Below are 17,904 nucleotides of genomic sequence, written 5' to 3'. Positions count from 1 at the left end.
ATTAGATTTTGTGTACACATTGTAAGGCACAAGCGGTGTCTCTCACTCTGTGGTGAGATTGCTAACAGGAGTAAGATATATTGGTCTGTGGTGGCACCATCATTCACATATTCTCTAGCACTTACACATGAGAACATCTTGGCCATTGAGTATATCTTGATTACATTATCTTGGCAGTACTTTCATTTGAATAATTGCTACATGCAACAGGGGATTAAGTTACTGTAATAGATTTATTTACATAGAATCAAAAAGTATCACTGTATTGACATGTGCTAGCAGATTTACAATACATTTTATAAGAAAATTATGACATTGTAAAATGTGCCAAAGATATTCAAATAGATATACTGTACTAGAGAAAATACTATACAAAGGGAAATTAAATGGTTTGTGGAATTTCTATTGATTGGGTTGATTTCTGTAAAAATCAACCCTCTGGTGTGAAACTCTGAGATGAGTGACAATTTCCTGACTTTGCCATGCACCTGAATCAGAGCCTATTATTTTCGGATGATTGTATTTGACACTGGATTTGGTATTTACATATGTTTTGGAATGAACAGTACATGTGATGTTAGATGTATTTGTCTTTGCAGTTAAGTTGCTGTTCACACGGCAGTAGACCTCTCATCCACGCTGGTGGTCTGTGAGTAGACAGATCCTGTCCTCGAGACTCTGAAGTCCAGGGGCAGGTAGTTCTTCATGAACTGACACAGCCTGCAGGGAACCTTGTTAATCAGTCTTATGAGATGCCTTCTAAACTTCTGCCCCAGAAACACATAGAGGATGGGATTCAGGCAGCTATGGGAGTAGGCCATGGCCTCTGTGATCTGTAGAGTGAGTCTGATGGCTTTGCTACTCTCACAGCTTGAGTAGACCTCACTTAACTCCAAGGCCTTGAAAAATGACGTCATGTTGTACGGAGTCCAGCAGCAGAAAAACACCACAACCACAATGAGAATGAGTCTGATGGCCTGCTTTTTGGAGGATGGGCGACTGAGCAGCCTTCTCACTATCTGTGTGTAGCAGAACCCCATGATGACGAGGGGGATTAGCAGACCAAGTGTGTTCATTTTGAAAAGACCAAAAATGACCAAAGCCCTGTCATCATAGACAGGGCGACAATTTTCTTTCTCGTTGTGTTTCTCCACTTTAAGAAACAGTGCCTCAGGAAACGAGGCCAGGAATCCAGCCAGCCAGGTCACGACGGCAGCGATGGCCCCGTACTTCCGTGTTCTAGCTCTCATGGCGTACACAGCATGGACTATGGCCAGGTACCTGTCCACACTCATCAGGGTGATGAAGAAGATGCCACTGTAGAAGCCAATGTGGTAGGCGCCGAGGACCACTTTGCACATAACGTCACCAAACACCCACTGATCTGTGGCGTGGTGTGCCAGGAAAGGCAAGGTGCAGACCAGGAGCAGGTCTGCCAAGGCCAGGTTCAGGAGACACACGTCGGTCATGTTGCGTAGTTTCACCCCCAGCAGGATGACCCACAGGACCAGAACGTTCCCCAGAAACCCCAGAATGAAGAAGAGAGAATACAGCACTGGCAGGAAGCTGGCTCCGTGTGGCTTGTACTTGCAAACGCCATCATCATAGTCACCATAGTCGTATGTGGTTACGTCAAATGTGTTTGCAAAATGTGTGCTGTAAAAGATCAGATGAGTAGAATGAACCAAGCAGCAATGATAAGAATGAACATTCTTAAAGACACAATATGAAAGTTGTGCTTTTTATCAAAATGTGTTCCATCAAACAACAATATTTACAGTACAATGGAGTAAATGCAATTAGTACTTTATTTCTATGAGCAACATTTCATTTTTTAAAACATGATTGGAAGATTGGGACAGAAATCCTGTACCACCAATTGCACTCTTTCCTCAAAATATGTGTTTCTAAAAGTCAGACATTTTAGACCTTATTAACTTACCCATATGCATAACTGGATGAGTTCTCATATGCGTAACTGGATGAGTTCTCATATGAGTAACTGGATGAATTCCCATTCTCAACCCTCACAGAGCTGAACGGAATGGTTGTGATGTTCCCCCTGAAATTCATTACCATTGATTTCAGCTTCTCAATTACAGGCGCATGTATCAATGGCCCATGTTGTACAGCATAAAATATGACATTACATTATTTACAGCAATGATGTAATTATTATAAGTTATTGTGATAAATGTATTAATTGATGATACTATTAATGTTCAAATAGAGCTATTTGTCAAATAAAAAATATAAAGTCCCACCCTGCTGTGGTGTGAACAGGATATCCAGTGATATTCATCCCTGAAATAAAATGTAACAAATGACCACTGAAATTGTTTTGATTTATTCATTGCTAATTACAGGACTGCAATTCATTTGATGAAATTTGCTAATAAAATTCCGTACAAAAAATAAATAAATTACAATGACTTGAATGGCAAAAGGCTGAAGCCTGCAGAGACACTATGTTGAAGATTCAAGACACTGTACAGCACTATGCACAGAAGAGTAACTTTTGCAAAGCATTCTAAAGCCAACCCTCACATTCAGTAAGCATAATATACTCACTGTCAAACTGGGTTGAGTTGTCTCTCTGGGTGTGACACTCTGGTGTGACAATAGTTCTGGGGGCTGTAGTGTCTCTTAACAAGGTCAAGAGCAAGGGAACCTATATCTGCAGGGTTTTTTTCTCCAACAGATGTCTTTGGCAGGGGTGGGGGGTGGAGGGTGGTGTGGGCGGATAGATGTGGCCAAACTATACTGCATAGCTGAGTTCAGATTTAAGTCCAAATGGCATGTATTTGTACCTGCACATCCCCTGTGCATCATGAATGTTTGGAACACTACAGGAAGCTGGAGGAATCCATGCTGCAGGTTTAGTTTATGGAACACTGTAGACCTTTTTTTAAGATCATGAATGTATTATCTTATTTGAACAGAGGAGTGTCACTTCTCCCAAAGGCTTGATCTGTGCTGCAGACATGTTCACCACCAAGCAGGATATCCTGTAGATGATGCAAACTCATAGTGGTGCTCAGGCAACTAACTTTACTGAGAAGTGGTTAGCTGAAGACGGAACTAATTTTGTGTCATGACTGAGAGATGCATTAGTTCTAAGCATTATTGCTAGCATTCAATTGTCAAAATATGGTGACTGCTGATATACTTCCTGTCTTTGAACAATTACAATACATTTTATGATGACTAGATTGATATGTGTGTTTTCTGGATCCAAACAATTGACAGATATAGCAGGATTGTTGTCTGTCTCATCTTTGAATTTAGCATCTTCAACTGAATAAAATATATTGTGGTGCAGATTGGATTATAGGGGGGTACAGCAGCAGCATAAAATGACAACACAATGCAGAACAAATATGTTTCAGTACAACAAAATGCACAGGCTTATTTATTGAGAAAACCCTTTCGAAAGGAACACAAATACCTACTCAGCCAACAAAGTTCAAAATAATTCAAAAGGTCAAATTCCTGATTTGATGTCCAAGTTCAAGTTAATACCAAAACAGGTCCTCAAGAAAAGGAGGGTCAAAATTCTACCAAAATAATATTTGGCCAGCAAATGTAGCCAATGAGTAGCCAGATAGCCACCGGCCATCCAGCAGCAGTCCTCTGGCCACAACCCTGCCCCTGGTTGTGTTTTAATGTTATAACAAAAACGTGTGCATACAATAAGAATAGAAATTGAGATAATCTCTATGCAAATCATATTGATATTATGTTATAGCAACATTGTGTGCAGGCTTGTACTGTACATGAAATAAATACATGTGTAATCAAAACATAAACAGCCCATCACCCTTTAGCAAATAGTCAGAGCTCATCAAAATACATTTAAAGTTCAATATTATACAGTTACACTTCATTTATATGCAAGTCTGTGTTAAGAAGAATACTTCATTATTCCACACGACACAGAAATTGGTCTTCTGTTCTACTTGCTGCTTTCCAACTGAAGTGTTTTTTGTCAATGAAAATGCATCAAATAGGTTTTCAGCAATGGAAGTATTGTCTTTCAGCAGTACAATCACACAGGTGTGTTAGAAGTCTCGTTTTCTGATCCTCTGCTGCTCACCATTGCATGTTTGCTGAGCTTTTTACACAGTGGATATCTAGAGAGCACAGTGCCCAAACACTTTCTGAATTTCTCTCCTACAAAAGCATAAATGACTGGGTTGACACAGCAGTGTGCCAGCGCTATGGTTTCTGTCACCTCCATAGCTGTATCAAGCTGTGTTGAAGCCTCACAGCTATTCCCAATGTCAAACATCTGAAGGGTCTGGAGGAAAACCACAACGTTGTAAGGGACCCAGGAGACTACAAACACACCCACGATGGCGAATATCAGTTTCATGGCCCTGTCTTTTTTGGAGTTCCTTAACCTCTGTAGTACAGTGAGAATACAGATGTAACAAAAGACCACTATGGGCAGACATAGGACGAGCCCCACTCCGTTTTCACCAAAGTTCCGTAACAACTTCCATGTCTTCTCTGTGTTCTCTGGGTAAATCCGCTGGCAGCTTGTACCACTGTTCTCATCATTCTCCCTCACCACCGCTACGAAGATGGCCTCAGGGAGAGCAGCACTGATGGACGCTACCCAGACGATGATGCTCGCCAGCGCTCCGTAGCGCAGCGTCCTGGCCCTCATGGCGGCCACGGCGTGAACGATGGCCAGGTAGCGATCCACACTCATCAGGGTCACAAACAGGATGCTGCTGTAGAAGCCCACCTGGTAGGCACCAGCCATGATCTTACACGGACTGTCCCCTTCAAACTCATGACCCTGGGCGTGGTAGGCCCAGAGAGGCAGGGAGAGGGCGAGGAGCAGGTCAGATAGGGCTAGGTTCAGCAGACAGATGTCTGTCATTGTCTTCAGTTTCATGTACTTGAGGAGGACCCAGAGCACCAGACTGTTGCCTGTCAGACCCAGGGTGAACACCAGGTAGAAGAGAATGGGCTGGTAGTTGGACCCTTGGGTTAGACTGGTGCCAGTGCTACAAGGGCTTTCATAGTTGCCATAGTAATTGTCTGTGCTGGTGGCCTCGGGTGTGTTCATCTTACTGAGGAAAAAAGGATGGTGTGAATTGTTAGTTAACAATCAATGCTGTATTGTGTGCATCCTTGTCATAGAGATCCTATTAAATTACTACTAGGGCTATGTCATAAACCCTCAAAGTTCCAGAATGGGTTTAAAAGAAAGCCATATTGGTCAAGGAGAAATCCAAACCAGTCTTATTGGAATGAATGGCAGTAGAGGCATAATCCTGATTTTACATATGCGGATATGTGATATCAGAAACACATGTTTACCTCCACCCGTCACGCAGGCGTCCCATCTTGACATCTGGAAATGCAAATGCGCTATGCTAAATGCTAATAGCACTCGTTAAAACTCAAACGTTCATTAAAACACACATGCCGGGTACTGAATTAAAGCTACACTCGTTGTGAATCCAGCCAACAAGTCAGATTTTTAAAATGCTTTTCGGCGAAAGCATGAGAAGCTATTATCTGATAGCATGCAACACCCCTAAAGACCCGCAGGGGACGTAAACAAAATAATTAGCATAGTCGGCGCTACACAAAATGCAGAAATAAAATTTTAAAAAACAATCATTACCTTTAACCATCTTCTTTGTTGGCACTCCTAGATGTCCCATAAACATCACTATTGGGTCTTTTTTTTCTCGATTAAATCGGTCCATATATAGCCTAGATATCGATCTATGAAGACTGTGTGATCAAGGAAAAAAACATCGTTTTATAACGCGTAATTTTTTTAAATTAAAAAAGTTGACGATAAACTTTCACAAAACACTTCATAATACTTTTGTAATGCAACTTTAGGTATTAGTAAACGTTAATAATCGATCAAATTGATCACGAGGCGATGTATATTCTATAGCTGTACGTCTTAAAATAATGTCCGGATAAATCTCAACCAAAATATCCGGTCGGAGACCGGAAGAAATGGGCTGTCTCTTGTCTGTTTGACCAAGAAACAAATCCTAGGCAAATGACAAGACTGTTGACATCGTGTGGAAGCTGTAGGTATTGCAACCCCGGCTCCAGGTAATGTGGTTTCTATTCAACAATACATTCAAGTGGCGCATTGATATATTTTCCAGTTTTCAGTGATCAGATTTTCCTGCGCTTTTCGATGAAGCGCACGTGCTGTTATAGTCACAGCTGTGATTTAACCAGTTTTAGAAACGTCTGAGTGTTTTCTATCCACACATACTAATCATATGCATATACTATATTCCTGGCATGAGTAGCAGGGCGCTGAAATGTTGCGCAATTTTAACAGAATGTTATGTTCGAAAAAGTAGGGGGCAGGATCAACAGATTTTTAAAGGCATAGGATATTAGAAATTGTGTAATAGAATTATTGTCAACCTAAAATATGAACATATAATTATAAATACAGTTTATACGGGTTTTATGTAAAGTTTCTGTATAAATAGCCTCTAAAATACACTGAGACCAGCCACCCAGACAACTGATGAAACTGAGGAGTATTTCTGTCTGTAATAAAGCCCTTTTGTGGGTGAAAAAAAACCTTCTGAATGGCTGAGCCTGGCTCCCCAGTGGGTGGTCCTGGCTCGCAAGTGGGTGTGTCTATGCCCTCCAAGGTCCACCCATGGCTCCGGCCCTGCCCAGTCATGTGAAATCCATAGATTAGGGTCTAACAAATTTATTTCAACTGACTGATTTCCTTATATTTTGCACTTGTGCACTGATTTCCTTAACTGTAACTCAGTAAAGTCGTTGTTGCATGTTGCATTTATATTTTTGTTCAGTATGTATGTCAACAGTCTATAAATGTCACTATAGACGGTGGTGCGGACAGCCCAGTACATCACTGTGGCCGAGCTCCCTGCCATCCAGGACCTCAATATGAGGCAATGTGAAAGGAAAATGGTTAGACTCCAGTCACCCAAGGCATAGACTCTTCACTCTCCTTTCGGCACACCAAGTGGTACCGGAGCAACAAATCTGACACCAACAGGCTCCGGAACAGCTTCTATCCCCCAAGCCATAAGACTGTTAAATAGCTAACAAAATGGCTACACAGACTATTTGCAATGACCCTTTTATTGTATTTAAATTTTACACTGACTCTACACACTCACTCACACACACACTCACACTGACCCTCCAACACAAGCACACAAACCATTTGCTCAACACACACATAACATGCACACACATTCATACTGACTACACACACGCATGCACACTCACATAAAATTATCATATACACTGCTGCTACTCTGTTTATCATATATCCTGACGCCTAGTCACCTTTAACCTCCAGTGGCTTGTGAAAGTATTCACCCCCCTTCGCATTTTTCCTATTTTGTTGTCTTACGACCTGGAATTAAAATCGATTTTTGGGGGGGTTGTATTATTTGATTTACACAACATGCCTACCACTTTGAAGTTGTAAAATATGTTTTATCTTGAAATAAGACAAAAAAATGGACAAATTTAGCGTACATTACTATTCATCCCCCCCAAAGTCAATATTTTGTAGAGCCACCTTTTGCAGCAATTACAGCTGCAAGTTTCTTGGGATATGTCTCTATAAGCTTGGCACATCTAGCCATTGGAATTTCTGCCCATTCTTTTAGGCAAAACTTCTCCAGCTCCTTCAAGTTAGATGGGTTCCGCTGGTGTGCAGCAATCTTTAAGTCATACCACAGATTCTCAATTGGATTGAGGTCTGGGCTTAGACTAGGCCATTCCAAGACATTTAAATGTTTCCACTTAAACCCATCAAGTATTGTTTTAGCAGTATACTTAGGGTCATTATCCTGCTGGAAGGTGAACCTCCGTCCCAGTCTCTGGAAGACTGAAACATGTTTCCCTCAGGAATTTCCCTGTATTTAACGCCATCCATCATTCCTTCAATTCTGACCAGTTTCCCAGTCCCTGCTGATGAAAAACATCCCCACGGCATGATGCTGCCTCCACCATGCTTCACTGTGGGGATTGGGTTCTCTGGGTGATGAGAGGTGTTGGGTTTGCGCAAGACATAACGTTTTCCTTGATGGCCAAAAAGTTCAATTTTAGTTTAATCTGACCAGAGTACCTTCTCCATATGTTTGGTCTCCCACAAATGCCTTTTGGTGAACTCTGAACATGTTTGCTTATTTGTTTCTTTAAGCAATGGCTTTTTTTCTGGCCACTCTTCCGTAAAGCCCAGCTCTGTGGAGTGTTCAGCTTAAAGTGGTCCTATTCTGCAGATTCTCCAATCTCCACTGTGGAGCTTTGCAGCTCCTTCAGCGTTATCTTTGGTCTCTTTGTTGCCTCTCTGATTAATGCCCTCCTTGCCTGATCCGTGAGTTTTGGTGGGCGGCCCTTTCTTGGTAGGTTTGTTGTGATGCCATATTCTTTCAATTTTTTAATAATGCATTTAATGGTACTCCGTGGGATGTTCAAAGTTTCGGATATCTTTTTATAACCCAACCCTGATCTGTACTTCTCCACAACTTTGTCCCTGACCTGTTTGGACAGCTCCTTAGTCTTCATGGTGCCGCTTGCTTGGTGGTGCCGCTTGCTTAGTGGTGTTGCAGCCTCTGGGGCCTTTCAGAACAGGTGTATATATACTGAGATTGTGTGACAGATCATGAGACACTTGGATTGCACACAGGTGGACTTTATTTAATGAATTATGTGACCTCTGAAGGTAATTGGTTTCACCAGATCTTATTTAGCGTCAACATAGCAAAGGGGGTGAATACATATGCACGCAACACTTTCAGTTTTTTTTGTTATAATTTTTTAATTTTTTATTAATTTCACCAATTCACCAATTTGACTATTTTGTGTATGTCCAGTACATGAAATCCAAATAAAAATCTATTTAAATGACAGGTTGTAATGCAACGAAACAGGAAAAATGCCTAGGGAGATGAATACTTTTGCAAGGCACTCTATACATATCTACCCCTACCACTCCAGTATCCCTGCACATTGTATACTGTATATGGTATTGGCTCTGACCCTGTATATAGCTTACTTACTTTCTCGTGTTCCTCTTATTTCTATTTCTCGTGTATTTTTGTTCTACTTTACTTTATTTTATGGTACTACTAGTATCGATTACTGCATTGTTGGGAAAGAGCTTGCAAGAAAGGCATTTCACAGTACTTGTGCACTGTACTTGTTTTCTTGTAGTGCCATTATGTGACACGCACTTGTTGCATTTACAATGTGTCTAAGTCCTATCATCAACTGGATGTGGATTGACTGCATTGTTTGAATAGAATTTGAAAAATTCATGGAATCATTCCTCTAAAACTGTCTGGCTAGCTAGCTAACAAACATACAGTGCAGAAACATTCTTCAAATTCATTATTTTACACAATATCTTATCCCCCCCCTGACCAAAATGGCTGACCTTTATCCCATCATTAGAAGGTTAATGTCCATTCTAGTATTCTAGTTCCTAATTGTGTTATGAATGGTTACCTGTACACAGCCAGAGATTATAACATCATATGTAACTTCAAATGTTAAAGCTATTATTTGTCACACATCCTCCTATGTACTCCATTATGGCATCATACTTGTATCACTAAATACTTTAGCCACATGTAATATATCAGTTTCCATGGTCACTGTGTTTTAACTTGGGTAAAGATTCTTTCATATGAATTATAATGCTTTCAAATGAATCACAGAGTGTAATGATAAACTTTAAAACACCATGATGACTGATATGAAGAGAAATGGGTCATTCAAAACAACCTGTGGGAATGAACCTAATTTACATACTTGATGGAGATAACAAAGAAACAGCCCCTTATAATACATCTTCAGAAATCTTATGTCTAACAACAAGGCTTTTATTACTGTTGTTGTCAAGGTTATGTAAGCTCAATACTGACATTTTTTTGTTGTTCAAAGAACAACAGCTAAAAAGCTTTAACATGCTCACTATTTATTTGAAAAGCTATTACCCCGTAGCCCATATTAATGTACTAATACAATGTCTTGTTTAAAACAAAATGTTTCAAAATTAAAAAATAACATTTTCAAAACTATACTTTTTCCCTCACAATGTATGTATAGACAGACACAAAATAAAGTATTGGATCTAAAGACTATTTCTACATCCTCTTTAAACCAGAATCAAACCACAAGTCATATGATCTCACACATCACCCACCATCCCCTGTTAAATACTGACACCCCCTGTTGACCGACCCCATTTTGTAGTTCCTGTGAGGCTAACACCCCTTCACAGACTGTCTATGTCTGCGTATATATTTGTAGGCTGTATGTCTATATGCAGGCTATCATGAAGTGAAAATATATTTTATTTACCCCAATATCTTCTTTTCTGATGTACAGGTTGAATGCTGTAACCTTCCCTCTGGTGATAACGTGTATGCTGGTTGAAACAGTCTGGCTGGGAAACTACTCTTTTTCTCTACTCTATTCTTTTGTACCAATGACTGCAACTTTGTTCTAGTAAGGTGTGCTCTAGATAACTATTTCTTTGCATTTCTGCATTGAGCAGGCTGAGGTGTAAATGTGGGTTTCCTGTAATGGCCCTCTAACTAAATGTCTGGGAATGAGTGTGGGTGAGGGAAACATCACCAAACATACAGATATCTGTCACGCTTTTAGATGCTGCTTTGAACTGCTTTTCAGATGGAAAGACACAAATGAATAGAGTACATCTTAAACATCTTAGAAAGTAAATTCCGTAAGTTTTATTCATGGCGGTAGTCCTTGTGTGGGTTATGTCTGTAGTAGAAGAAGGAGTAGGCTGGTAACCGAAGTGTTGCCGGTTTGAATTTCAGGGCTGATGGGGAAATTTGGTGTGACTGTGCCGGCAGCCACAGAGTTGCTGGCATCAGAACATCATGTGCGGCCTGCTGCCGTTGTGCCCTTGAGCAAGGCACTTCATCTTTTACATGATTTAGGGGCACTGCTTTGGGCTTTTTCCAGCCTCTTGTGCTTATCTTACAATAGTTTGCTTCCATATTAGATGAGGTTTGACAATACGTGTTTCCTAGAAAGATTCGTTCAACAACGCATTTTCTGTGGTTTAACGAGAAGTGGCTAGCCATTTACTTTCCTTGACACTTGTGCTTTCTGAGTCTCACTTCCTTATTTCATGTAAGCTATGTCAAGGCTATGTCCCTGTGTTGTTTAAGTTGTTTTGGTGTGAATTGATGTATCTCTGTGCATGTAGACCAAGCTGAATAAAGTCATCATCAAGTAAAGGTACAGGTGGGAAATGTCACTGAACAAGATTGTCTAAATGCCCATTACATACAGAATATCTTATACCATGAACAAACTATCAAAAGTGTGGTTTGAAATAAAAAAGAAAACATGTTATTGAAGACAAGGTAAAAATGAAGACAAGGTAATCACAAATCCTAGACAGTCATGTATACAGGATATAAGTTTCATGCCACGTCCTATTGTGTTGTCTATTTACAAAACAGCAGTCTCAGCTTTTTTTATTTGTGTTTTCTTTTAAACAGAGGCAGTGTTGTGACATTTATTAGCTTGTTAAAAAGCAAATGCCCCAGTCAGGTTTCTGTCACATTCTTAGAAGAAAAAAGCTATAACATACAAACTCAAAAATGAAGGAAAAAGGGTGAATCAATCTTTAAATTAAAAAATTATATATAACTATATGTGCAGCGTATTCGGAAAGTATTCGGACCCCTTGAATTTTCCCACATTTTTTTACATTACAGCCTTATTTTAAAATTGATTCAGTAGTTTTCCCCCTCATCAATCTACACAAAATAAAAGTAAAAACGTTTTTTTATTGCAAATTGAAAAAAGCTAAAAACTGAAATATCACATTTACATAAGTATTCAGACCCTTTACTCAGTACTTTGTTGAAGCACCAATGGCATCGATTACAGCCTTGAGTCTTCTTGGGTATGTCGCTACAAGCTTGGCACACCTGTATTTGGGGAGTTTCTCCCATTCTTCTCTGCAGATCCTTTCAACCTCTGTCAGGTTGGATAGGAGCATTGCGCACAACTAATTTTCAGGTCTCTCCAGAGATGTTAGATCGGGTTCAAGTCCGGGCTCTGGCTGGGTCACTCAGGGACATTCAGAGACTTGTCCTGGAGCCACTCCAGCATTTTCTTGGCTGTGTGCTTAGGGTTATTGTCCTGTTGGAAGGTGAACCTTCACCTCAGTATGAGGTCCTGAGCGCTCTGGAGACGGTTTTCATCAAGGATCTCTCTGTACTCTGTTGATCTTTCCCTCGATCCTGACTAGTCTCCCAGTCCCTGCCGCTGAAAAACATCCCCACAGCATGATACCGCCACCACCATGCTTCACCGTAGGGATGGTGCCAGGTTTTCTCCAGACGTGACGCTTGGCATTCAGGCCAAAGAGTTCAATCTTGGTTTCATCAGACCAGAGAATCTTGTTTCTCATGGACCGAGAGTCCTTTAGGTGTCTTTTGGAAAACTCCAAGTGGAAAACTGTCATGTGCATTTTACTGAGGAGTGGCTTCCGTTTAGCCACTCTACTATAAAGGCCTGATTGGTTTAGTGCTGCAGAGAAGGTTGTCCTTCTGGAAGATTATTCCATCTCCACAGAGGAACTCTGGAGCTCTGTCAGGGTGACCATTGGGTTCTTGGTCACCTCTCTGACCAAGGCCCTTCTCCCTCAATTGCTCAGTTTGGCCAGGCGGCCAAAATGTCTAAAGACATGTTTTCACTTCGTCATTATTGGATATTGTATGTAGATTGATGAGGTGTTGATGTTAAAAACACTTAATTGAATACATTTTAGAATAAGGCTGTAAAGTAACAACATTTGGAAAAAGGGAAGGGGTCTGAATACTTTCCGAATGCACTGTACATACTGTCAATTTCTTTACTTTTTTTTCGCACTTCACACAATACCACATGAGGATACAACTAACACTCTTTAAAGGTATCTATCAACAAAGGAATTGGAGCATGTAAAGATACAAAAGAGCAACTGATATCTACAGTATCTAATGTAAGCATATATTCACAGTTAGGGTGGCTGAGTGCCACACTTTCAAAGAAATCCCCCTTTTCCTTACATCATTTACTGTCTTTTCCCGTCTCAGAGTTTTTATATTCGAAGTGTGCCTGCATACAAGTCAAACTACAGCAGTCTTGTAGATGATATTTCAGAAGACCTGGAATAGACTGAGATATTTCTTTCAGACAACCCACTAACATAAGGCCTGGCAAAGCACATTGGCATCCATTTTCTTAGTAACTTCAGGACAAGACTCATGAATTTCTGCCCTACAAAGGCATAGATGATCGGATTGAAACAACAGTGTGTGAACGCTATCACCTCTGTCCACTGCATTGCCAGGTCTATGTTCGTGTGAGTTGTACAGTCCCCAAAATAGCTCTGGGTCTCCAGATAACGCAGGAGAATGACCACATTGTATGGTGTCCAAAAGCAGAAAAAGACCACTACTATGATGATTATCAGTTTTATGGCTTTGTGCTTTTTGGTGGTTTTGATATTGACTAACATCGGAACAATTCTGGAATAGCAGATCACCATGACGGAGAGAGGGAGAAGTAGACCCAAGACATTCATCTCTAAATAAGAAACCTGGCGCCACATGCTACCCTCTGGATACTCTGGTTTACATGTTGTAAGCCCAGACTCATTATTTACTTTGGTGAAGATGATTGTAGGCAGAGAGGCACAGAGACTGAGAGCCCACATGAACAGAGACAGAGTGACCCCTACTCGGACTGATCTGGGCCTGGCCATGGTGTGAGCGTGGACTATGACCACATAGCGATCCACTGTCAAGATCACCATGAAGAAGATGCTGCCATAAAACCCAAGCATGTATAGTCCGGTTACCAGTCGGCACATTAAGTCCCCCAGGAGCCACTTGGCTGCGGTGGCGTAGTGGGACCAGAAAGGCAGGGAGATGATGAAGAAAAGGTCAGACAGAGCCAGGTTGAAGAGACAGAGGTCTGTCATGCTTCTGATCCTCTTAAACATCACCAGGACACAGACCACCAGGCCATTACCGATGAAGCCCACGATGAAGACCAGGCTGTAGAGTGTAGGCAGAAACACCCGTCCAAAATCCTTCACATTGGCATTGTTGCAGGGCTCTGATCCATGTACACTTTCTGTATCATCGTAGTAGGAGGAATAGTTATATTCTGTTGTTGGCTCCATATCCTTGTCTGTAGAAAGACAGAAATGGTATTGTTATTAGTCAAGGTGGAGTGCTTTCATTCAAAATCAACCTGAATAGTCAATGTGGCAATCTGCAGTTCAAACAATAAAAAAGGAGCCACCCCGCCACTGTTTGGATAAACAGCTGAGGGATGGGGCTGGAGAAATGGAACCACTAATTCTAATAATAATTTTTTACTTGTTCAAGTTTGTAATGGAAATGTGTTTCTTGCATATCCTAACTCCCCCTGAGACACATGCAGGAGTGGGTTCACAGCCAGGGTCAACATTGTCCAGGGCCCCTGGAGCAATTGGGATTAAGTGTCTTGCTCAAGGGCACTGTGACAGATTTTTAACCTTGTTGGCTCCATATTCATATACATACTGTAGCTATGGATGCAAGGACTGGCCATCCATGAGATCAACATTATACTTTTTAACATGTTTTTAAGCTATACAGTGTTTGTTTACAAATAATGGAGTGAAACAATCTTATATTTTAGATTTCTGTTGGTGTACAACAGTTTATATGAATGATAAGATATACTCTCTACAAATCAATGGTTATATATCATTCATTTAAATGTAAAAACAATTACACATTTCCCATTTAAGTTGACCCTTTGAAATATTATCATTATACTGAATATTCATCAAAACAAACAAACAAACAAACAAGTAAACACAGAAACACAAGCGTCATTCCCATAGAGCACAGGGGCACATGCCCTCTTTCCCGTTCCCTCAGATTTGTCCTGTTTTATAAAAAATGCACGCAATTTTCTTGTTAATTTTGTTTGTTTGTTTCTCTGTAATACTACTAGCACCTAGCAATTTTATGAAGGTGGCTTTAGCTAGTCCAGATAGGTTCCCAATCTCATAACTAGCTACCATAACTAGCTAGCCATTTCAGGCTTTCAATCAGGTTAGAGTAGCTAGTTTGTCTAACTATCTTAGCTGGCATGCCTGCTGGCCAGGTTGGTAGACTAGTAAATGTACCGAATAAGACACATTCATTGAAATCTTTTACCCAGATTTTTAGCAGAGAAGCATATTTAGTTTATTATACAGGCTGATTATACAGATTATGGGGCTGCTCTGACACCTTCAGGTGCTTATAGGTGTTCACTACACTGTCAAAGAAATCTAGAAAGTCATAGCCAGGGCTCTCCAACCCTGTTCCTGGAGAGCTACTGTCCTGTAGGTTTTCGCTCCAATCCTAATCTAGCACACCTGATTCTAATAATTACCCGGTGGATAAACTGAATCAGGTTAGTTACAACTTGGGTTGGATTGAAAACCTAAAGCTCTCCAGGAACAGGGTTGGAGTGCCCTGTAAGTAGTCTATAATTCATACTATATTGTATATTAACAAAAGTCTATTTAAATTAGGGCACAAATTGAGTATGGTAATCTAACGGCTATCTTTTTTATACTCTATTCATCACTTCAAGTAATTATGTCATTTTTGTTCATTTTTTATGCTAAAATGTCACAAGCATAAATAATTGTTGTGTTACCCCTCAGAAATAGGTATAGATTTTATATCTTCAATAGGTTTCCAGATGTTGACTAAAGTACTCACCAGGCATGATTAATGATCAATTAGCTCTTTGGTGTTTCTTCTCTGAGTCTCTTGAAGATGTGTGTATTATCCTGTTGTACAATAGCCTATAGTACTGCTGCTGCAGTTTCCTTCACCTCCCTTAGAAGGAGGTACTGTGAACTTATTATAATGAATGTTGGTTTGTTTCACACTGCTATTTTTAGGTGTGGGTGTACACTCTTAGAAAAAAAATGTTGGGGGGGGTGAATAGTTATATACAGTCAAGTTCAGTTTTTTTGTCTTATTTCTTGTCAAGAAATAGCGTAAATAACTATTTACACCCCCAAAGTCAATATTTTGTAGATCCACCTTGAGCTGCAAGTCACTTGGTATATCTCTATAAGCTTGGCACATCTAGCCAATGGGATTTTTGCCCATTCTTTAAGGCAAAACTTCTCCAGCTCCTTCAAGTTGGATGGGTTCCGCTGGTGTGCAGCAATCTTTAATTCATACCACAGATTCTTAATTGGATTGAGGTCTGGGCTTTGACTAGGCCATTCAACAACATTTAAATGTTTCCTCTTAAACCACTCGAGTGATGCTTTAGCAGTATACTTAGACTCATTGTCCTGCTGGAAGGTGAACCTCCGTCCCAGTCTCAAATCTCTGGAAGACTGAAACAGGTTTCCCTCAAGAATTTCCCTATATTTAGCGTCATCCATCATTCCTTCAATTCTGACCAGTTTCCCAGTCCCTGCCGATGAAAAACACCTACACAGCATGATGCTGCCATCACCATGCTTCACTGCGGGGATGGGATTCTCGGAGTGATGAGAGGTGTTGGGATTGCGCCAGACATAGCATTTTCCTTGATGGCCAAAAAGGTCTCTTTGTTGCCTCTCTGATTAATGCCCTCCCTGCCTAGTCCTTGAGTTTTGGTGGGCGGCCCTCTCTTGGCAGGTTTGTTGTGGTGCCATATTCTTTACATTTTTAATAATGCATTTAATGGTGCTCCGTGGGATGTTCAAAGTTTCTGATATTTTTTATAACCCAACCCTAATCTGTATTTCTCCACAACTTTGTCCCTGACCTGTTTGGAGAGCTCCTTGGTCTTCATAGTGCCGCTTGCTTGGTGGTGCCCCTTGCTTAGTGGGGCCTTTCAGAACAGGTGTATATATACTGAGATCATGTGACAGATCATGTGACACTTAGATTGCACACAGGTGGACTTTATTTAACTACTTATGTGTCTTTGGAAGATGATTGGTTGCACCAGATCTTATTTAGAGGCTTCATAGCAAAGGGGGTGAATACATATGCAAGTACCATTTTTAAGTTTTTTCTTTTTCAGAATTTGGATGATTTTGTGTATGCCCAATACATGACATCCAAATAAAAATCTATTTAAATGACAGGTTGTAATGCAACAAAATAGGGAAAACGCCAAGGGGGATGAATGCTTTTGCAAGGCACTGTACATGGAACCCAAAGGGGTTCGACCTGATACCAAAAAGGGTTCCACCTTGAACCCAAAAACGTTATCTTATGTGGACTGTAAGTAGCCCTTTCCTGCGGTCAATTTACCAAATTGCATACTTTTTTTAAACACACAAAACATCTGGTGTTTCTCTGTCAAACAATTTTGTCATATTTCAGTCTTCTGTGATGTATATAAAGTGTAATATTGCGATGCAAACTCAAAATTACATACATTTGTGTAAGGTGTATACTTTCGTTTCAAAGTAGATTTGTTTAAGACCAAGAAACACTTTGTGACACCAATTTTCCCACTGCAGTAATTCATGTAAATCAAGTCTTTTACACCCACTCACACACACATAATGTTCCTCTCCTCTTTACTACAGTATTATCACAGTGGAAATGGGTTAGGCTGCAGCATATTATGTGATTTGAAGTCACACAGTGACCTCCTGTGGGCAGAGTTTGTGACAAACCTGTAACTCCATCACTGTTCATTAAATGTATGATAATTACACCAAACATGTTGTTAAAAATGAACATGATTTCCTGCAATTCTCAACTGATCGATCCATATCTGATCTGAAGACTAAGATCGTTCCATCATCTTTGTGCAATGATAACTAACACTAGAATTACATTACTGTAAAGTCAGAAATAT

General features: G+C 40.4%; 3 protein-coding genes across 3 annotated transcripts; all 3 read right to left on the bottom strand.

Annotated features, from left to right (window-relative positions):
- Window positions 1-214: 214 nt before the first annotated feature.
- On the bottom strand, window positions 215-2,693 carry LOC123997867 (C-C chemokine receptor type 1-like). Its single transcript, XM_046302500.1, has 4 exons — window positions 2,572-2,693; window positions 2,265-2,304; window positions 1,943-2,062; window positions 215-1,656 (listed from the first exon to the last, which is right to left on the bottom strand). Exons 2-4 carry the CDS (start codon window positions 2,300-2,302, stop codon window positions 612-614), a joined length of 1,203 nt encoding a protein of 400 aa, XP_046158456.1. The 5' UTR covers window positions 2,303-2,304; window positions 2,572-2,693; the 3' UTR covers window positions 215-611.
- Window positions 2,694-4,005: 1,312 nt separating this feature from the next.
- On the bottom strand, window positions 4,006-11,976 carry LOC123997868 (C-C chemokine receptor type 4-like). Its single transcript, XM_046302501.1, has 2 exons — window positions 10,363-11,976; window positions 4,006-5,084 (listed from the first exon to the last, which is right to left on the bottom strand). The coding sequence occupies exon 2, from the start codon at window positions 5,078-5,080 to the stop codon at window positions 4,049-4,051; it is 1,032 nt and encodes a 343-aa protein (XP_046158457.1). The 5' UTR covers window positions 5,081-5,084; window positions 10,363-11,976; the 3' UTR covers window positions 4,006-4,048.
- A 790-nt stretch (window positions 11,977-12,766) lies between these two features.
- On the bottom strand, window positions 12,767-15,924 carry LOC123998249 (C-C chemokine receptor type 5-like). The gene is made up of 2 exons (XM_046303296.1): window positions 15,804-15,924; window positions 12,767-14,226 (listed from the first exon to the last, which is right to left on the bottom strand). Exons 1-2 carry the CDS (start codon window positions 15,808-15,810, stop codon window positions 13,163-13,165), a joined length of 1,071 nt encoding a protein of 356 aa, XP_046159252.1. The 5' UTR covers window positions 15,811-15,924; the 3' UTR covers window positions 12,767-13,162.
- Window positions 15,925-17,904: the final 1,980 nt, after the last annotated feature.

This window comes from Oncorhynchus gorbuscha, linkage group LG15 (genome assembly GCF_021184085.1).
Source record: "Oncorhynchus gorbuscha isolate QuinsamMale2020 ecotype Even-year linkage group LG15, OgorEven_v1.0, whole genome shotgun sequence".
Lineage (NCBI taxonomy): Eukaryota > Metazoa > Chordata > Actinopteri > Salmoniformes > Salmonidae > Oncorhynchus > Oncorhynchus gorbuscha.
The sequence above is the reverse complement of the archived record's forward strand: the minus strand, read 5'-3'. Positions and strand labels throughout refer to the sequence as shown.

Excerpts from the sequence above, each read along its gene's own strand:
- LOC123997867 (XM_046302500.1), bottom strand. The coding sequence starts at position 2,302 with ATGAATATCACTGGATATCCTGTTCACACCACAGCAGG. Across the intron at positions 2,063-2,264 it reads CCTGTTCACACCACAGCAGG|GGGGAACATCACAACCATTC; the intron begins GTGGGACTTTAT and ends AATGAATTTCAG. Across the intron at positions 1,657-1,942 it reads TCATCCAGTTATGCATATGG|CACACATTTTGCAAACACAT; the intron begins GTAAGTTAATAA and ends GATCTTTTACAG.
- LOC123997868 (XM_046302501.1), bottom strand. The coding sequence starts at position 5,080 with ATGAACACACCCGAGGCCACCAGCACAGACAATTACTATGGCAACTAT.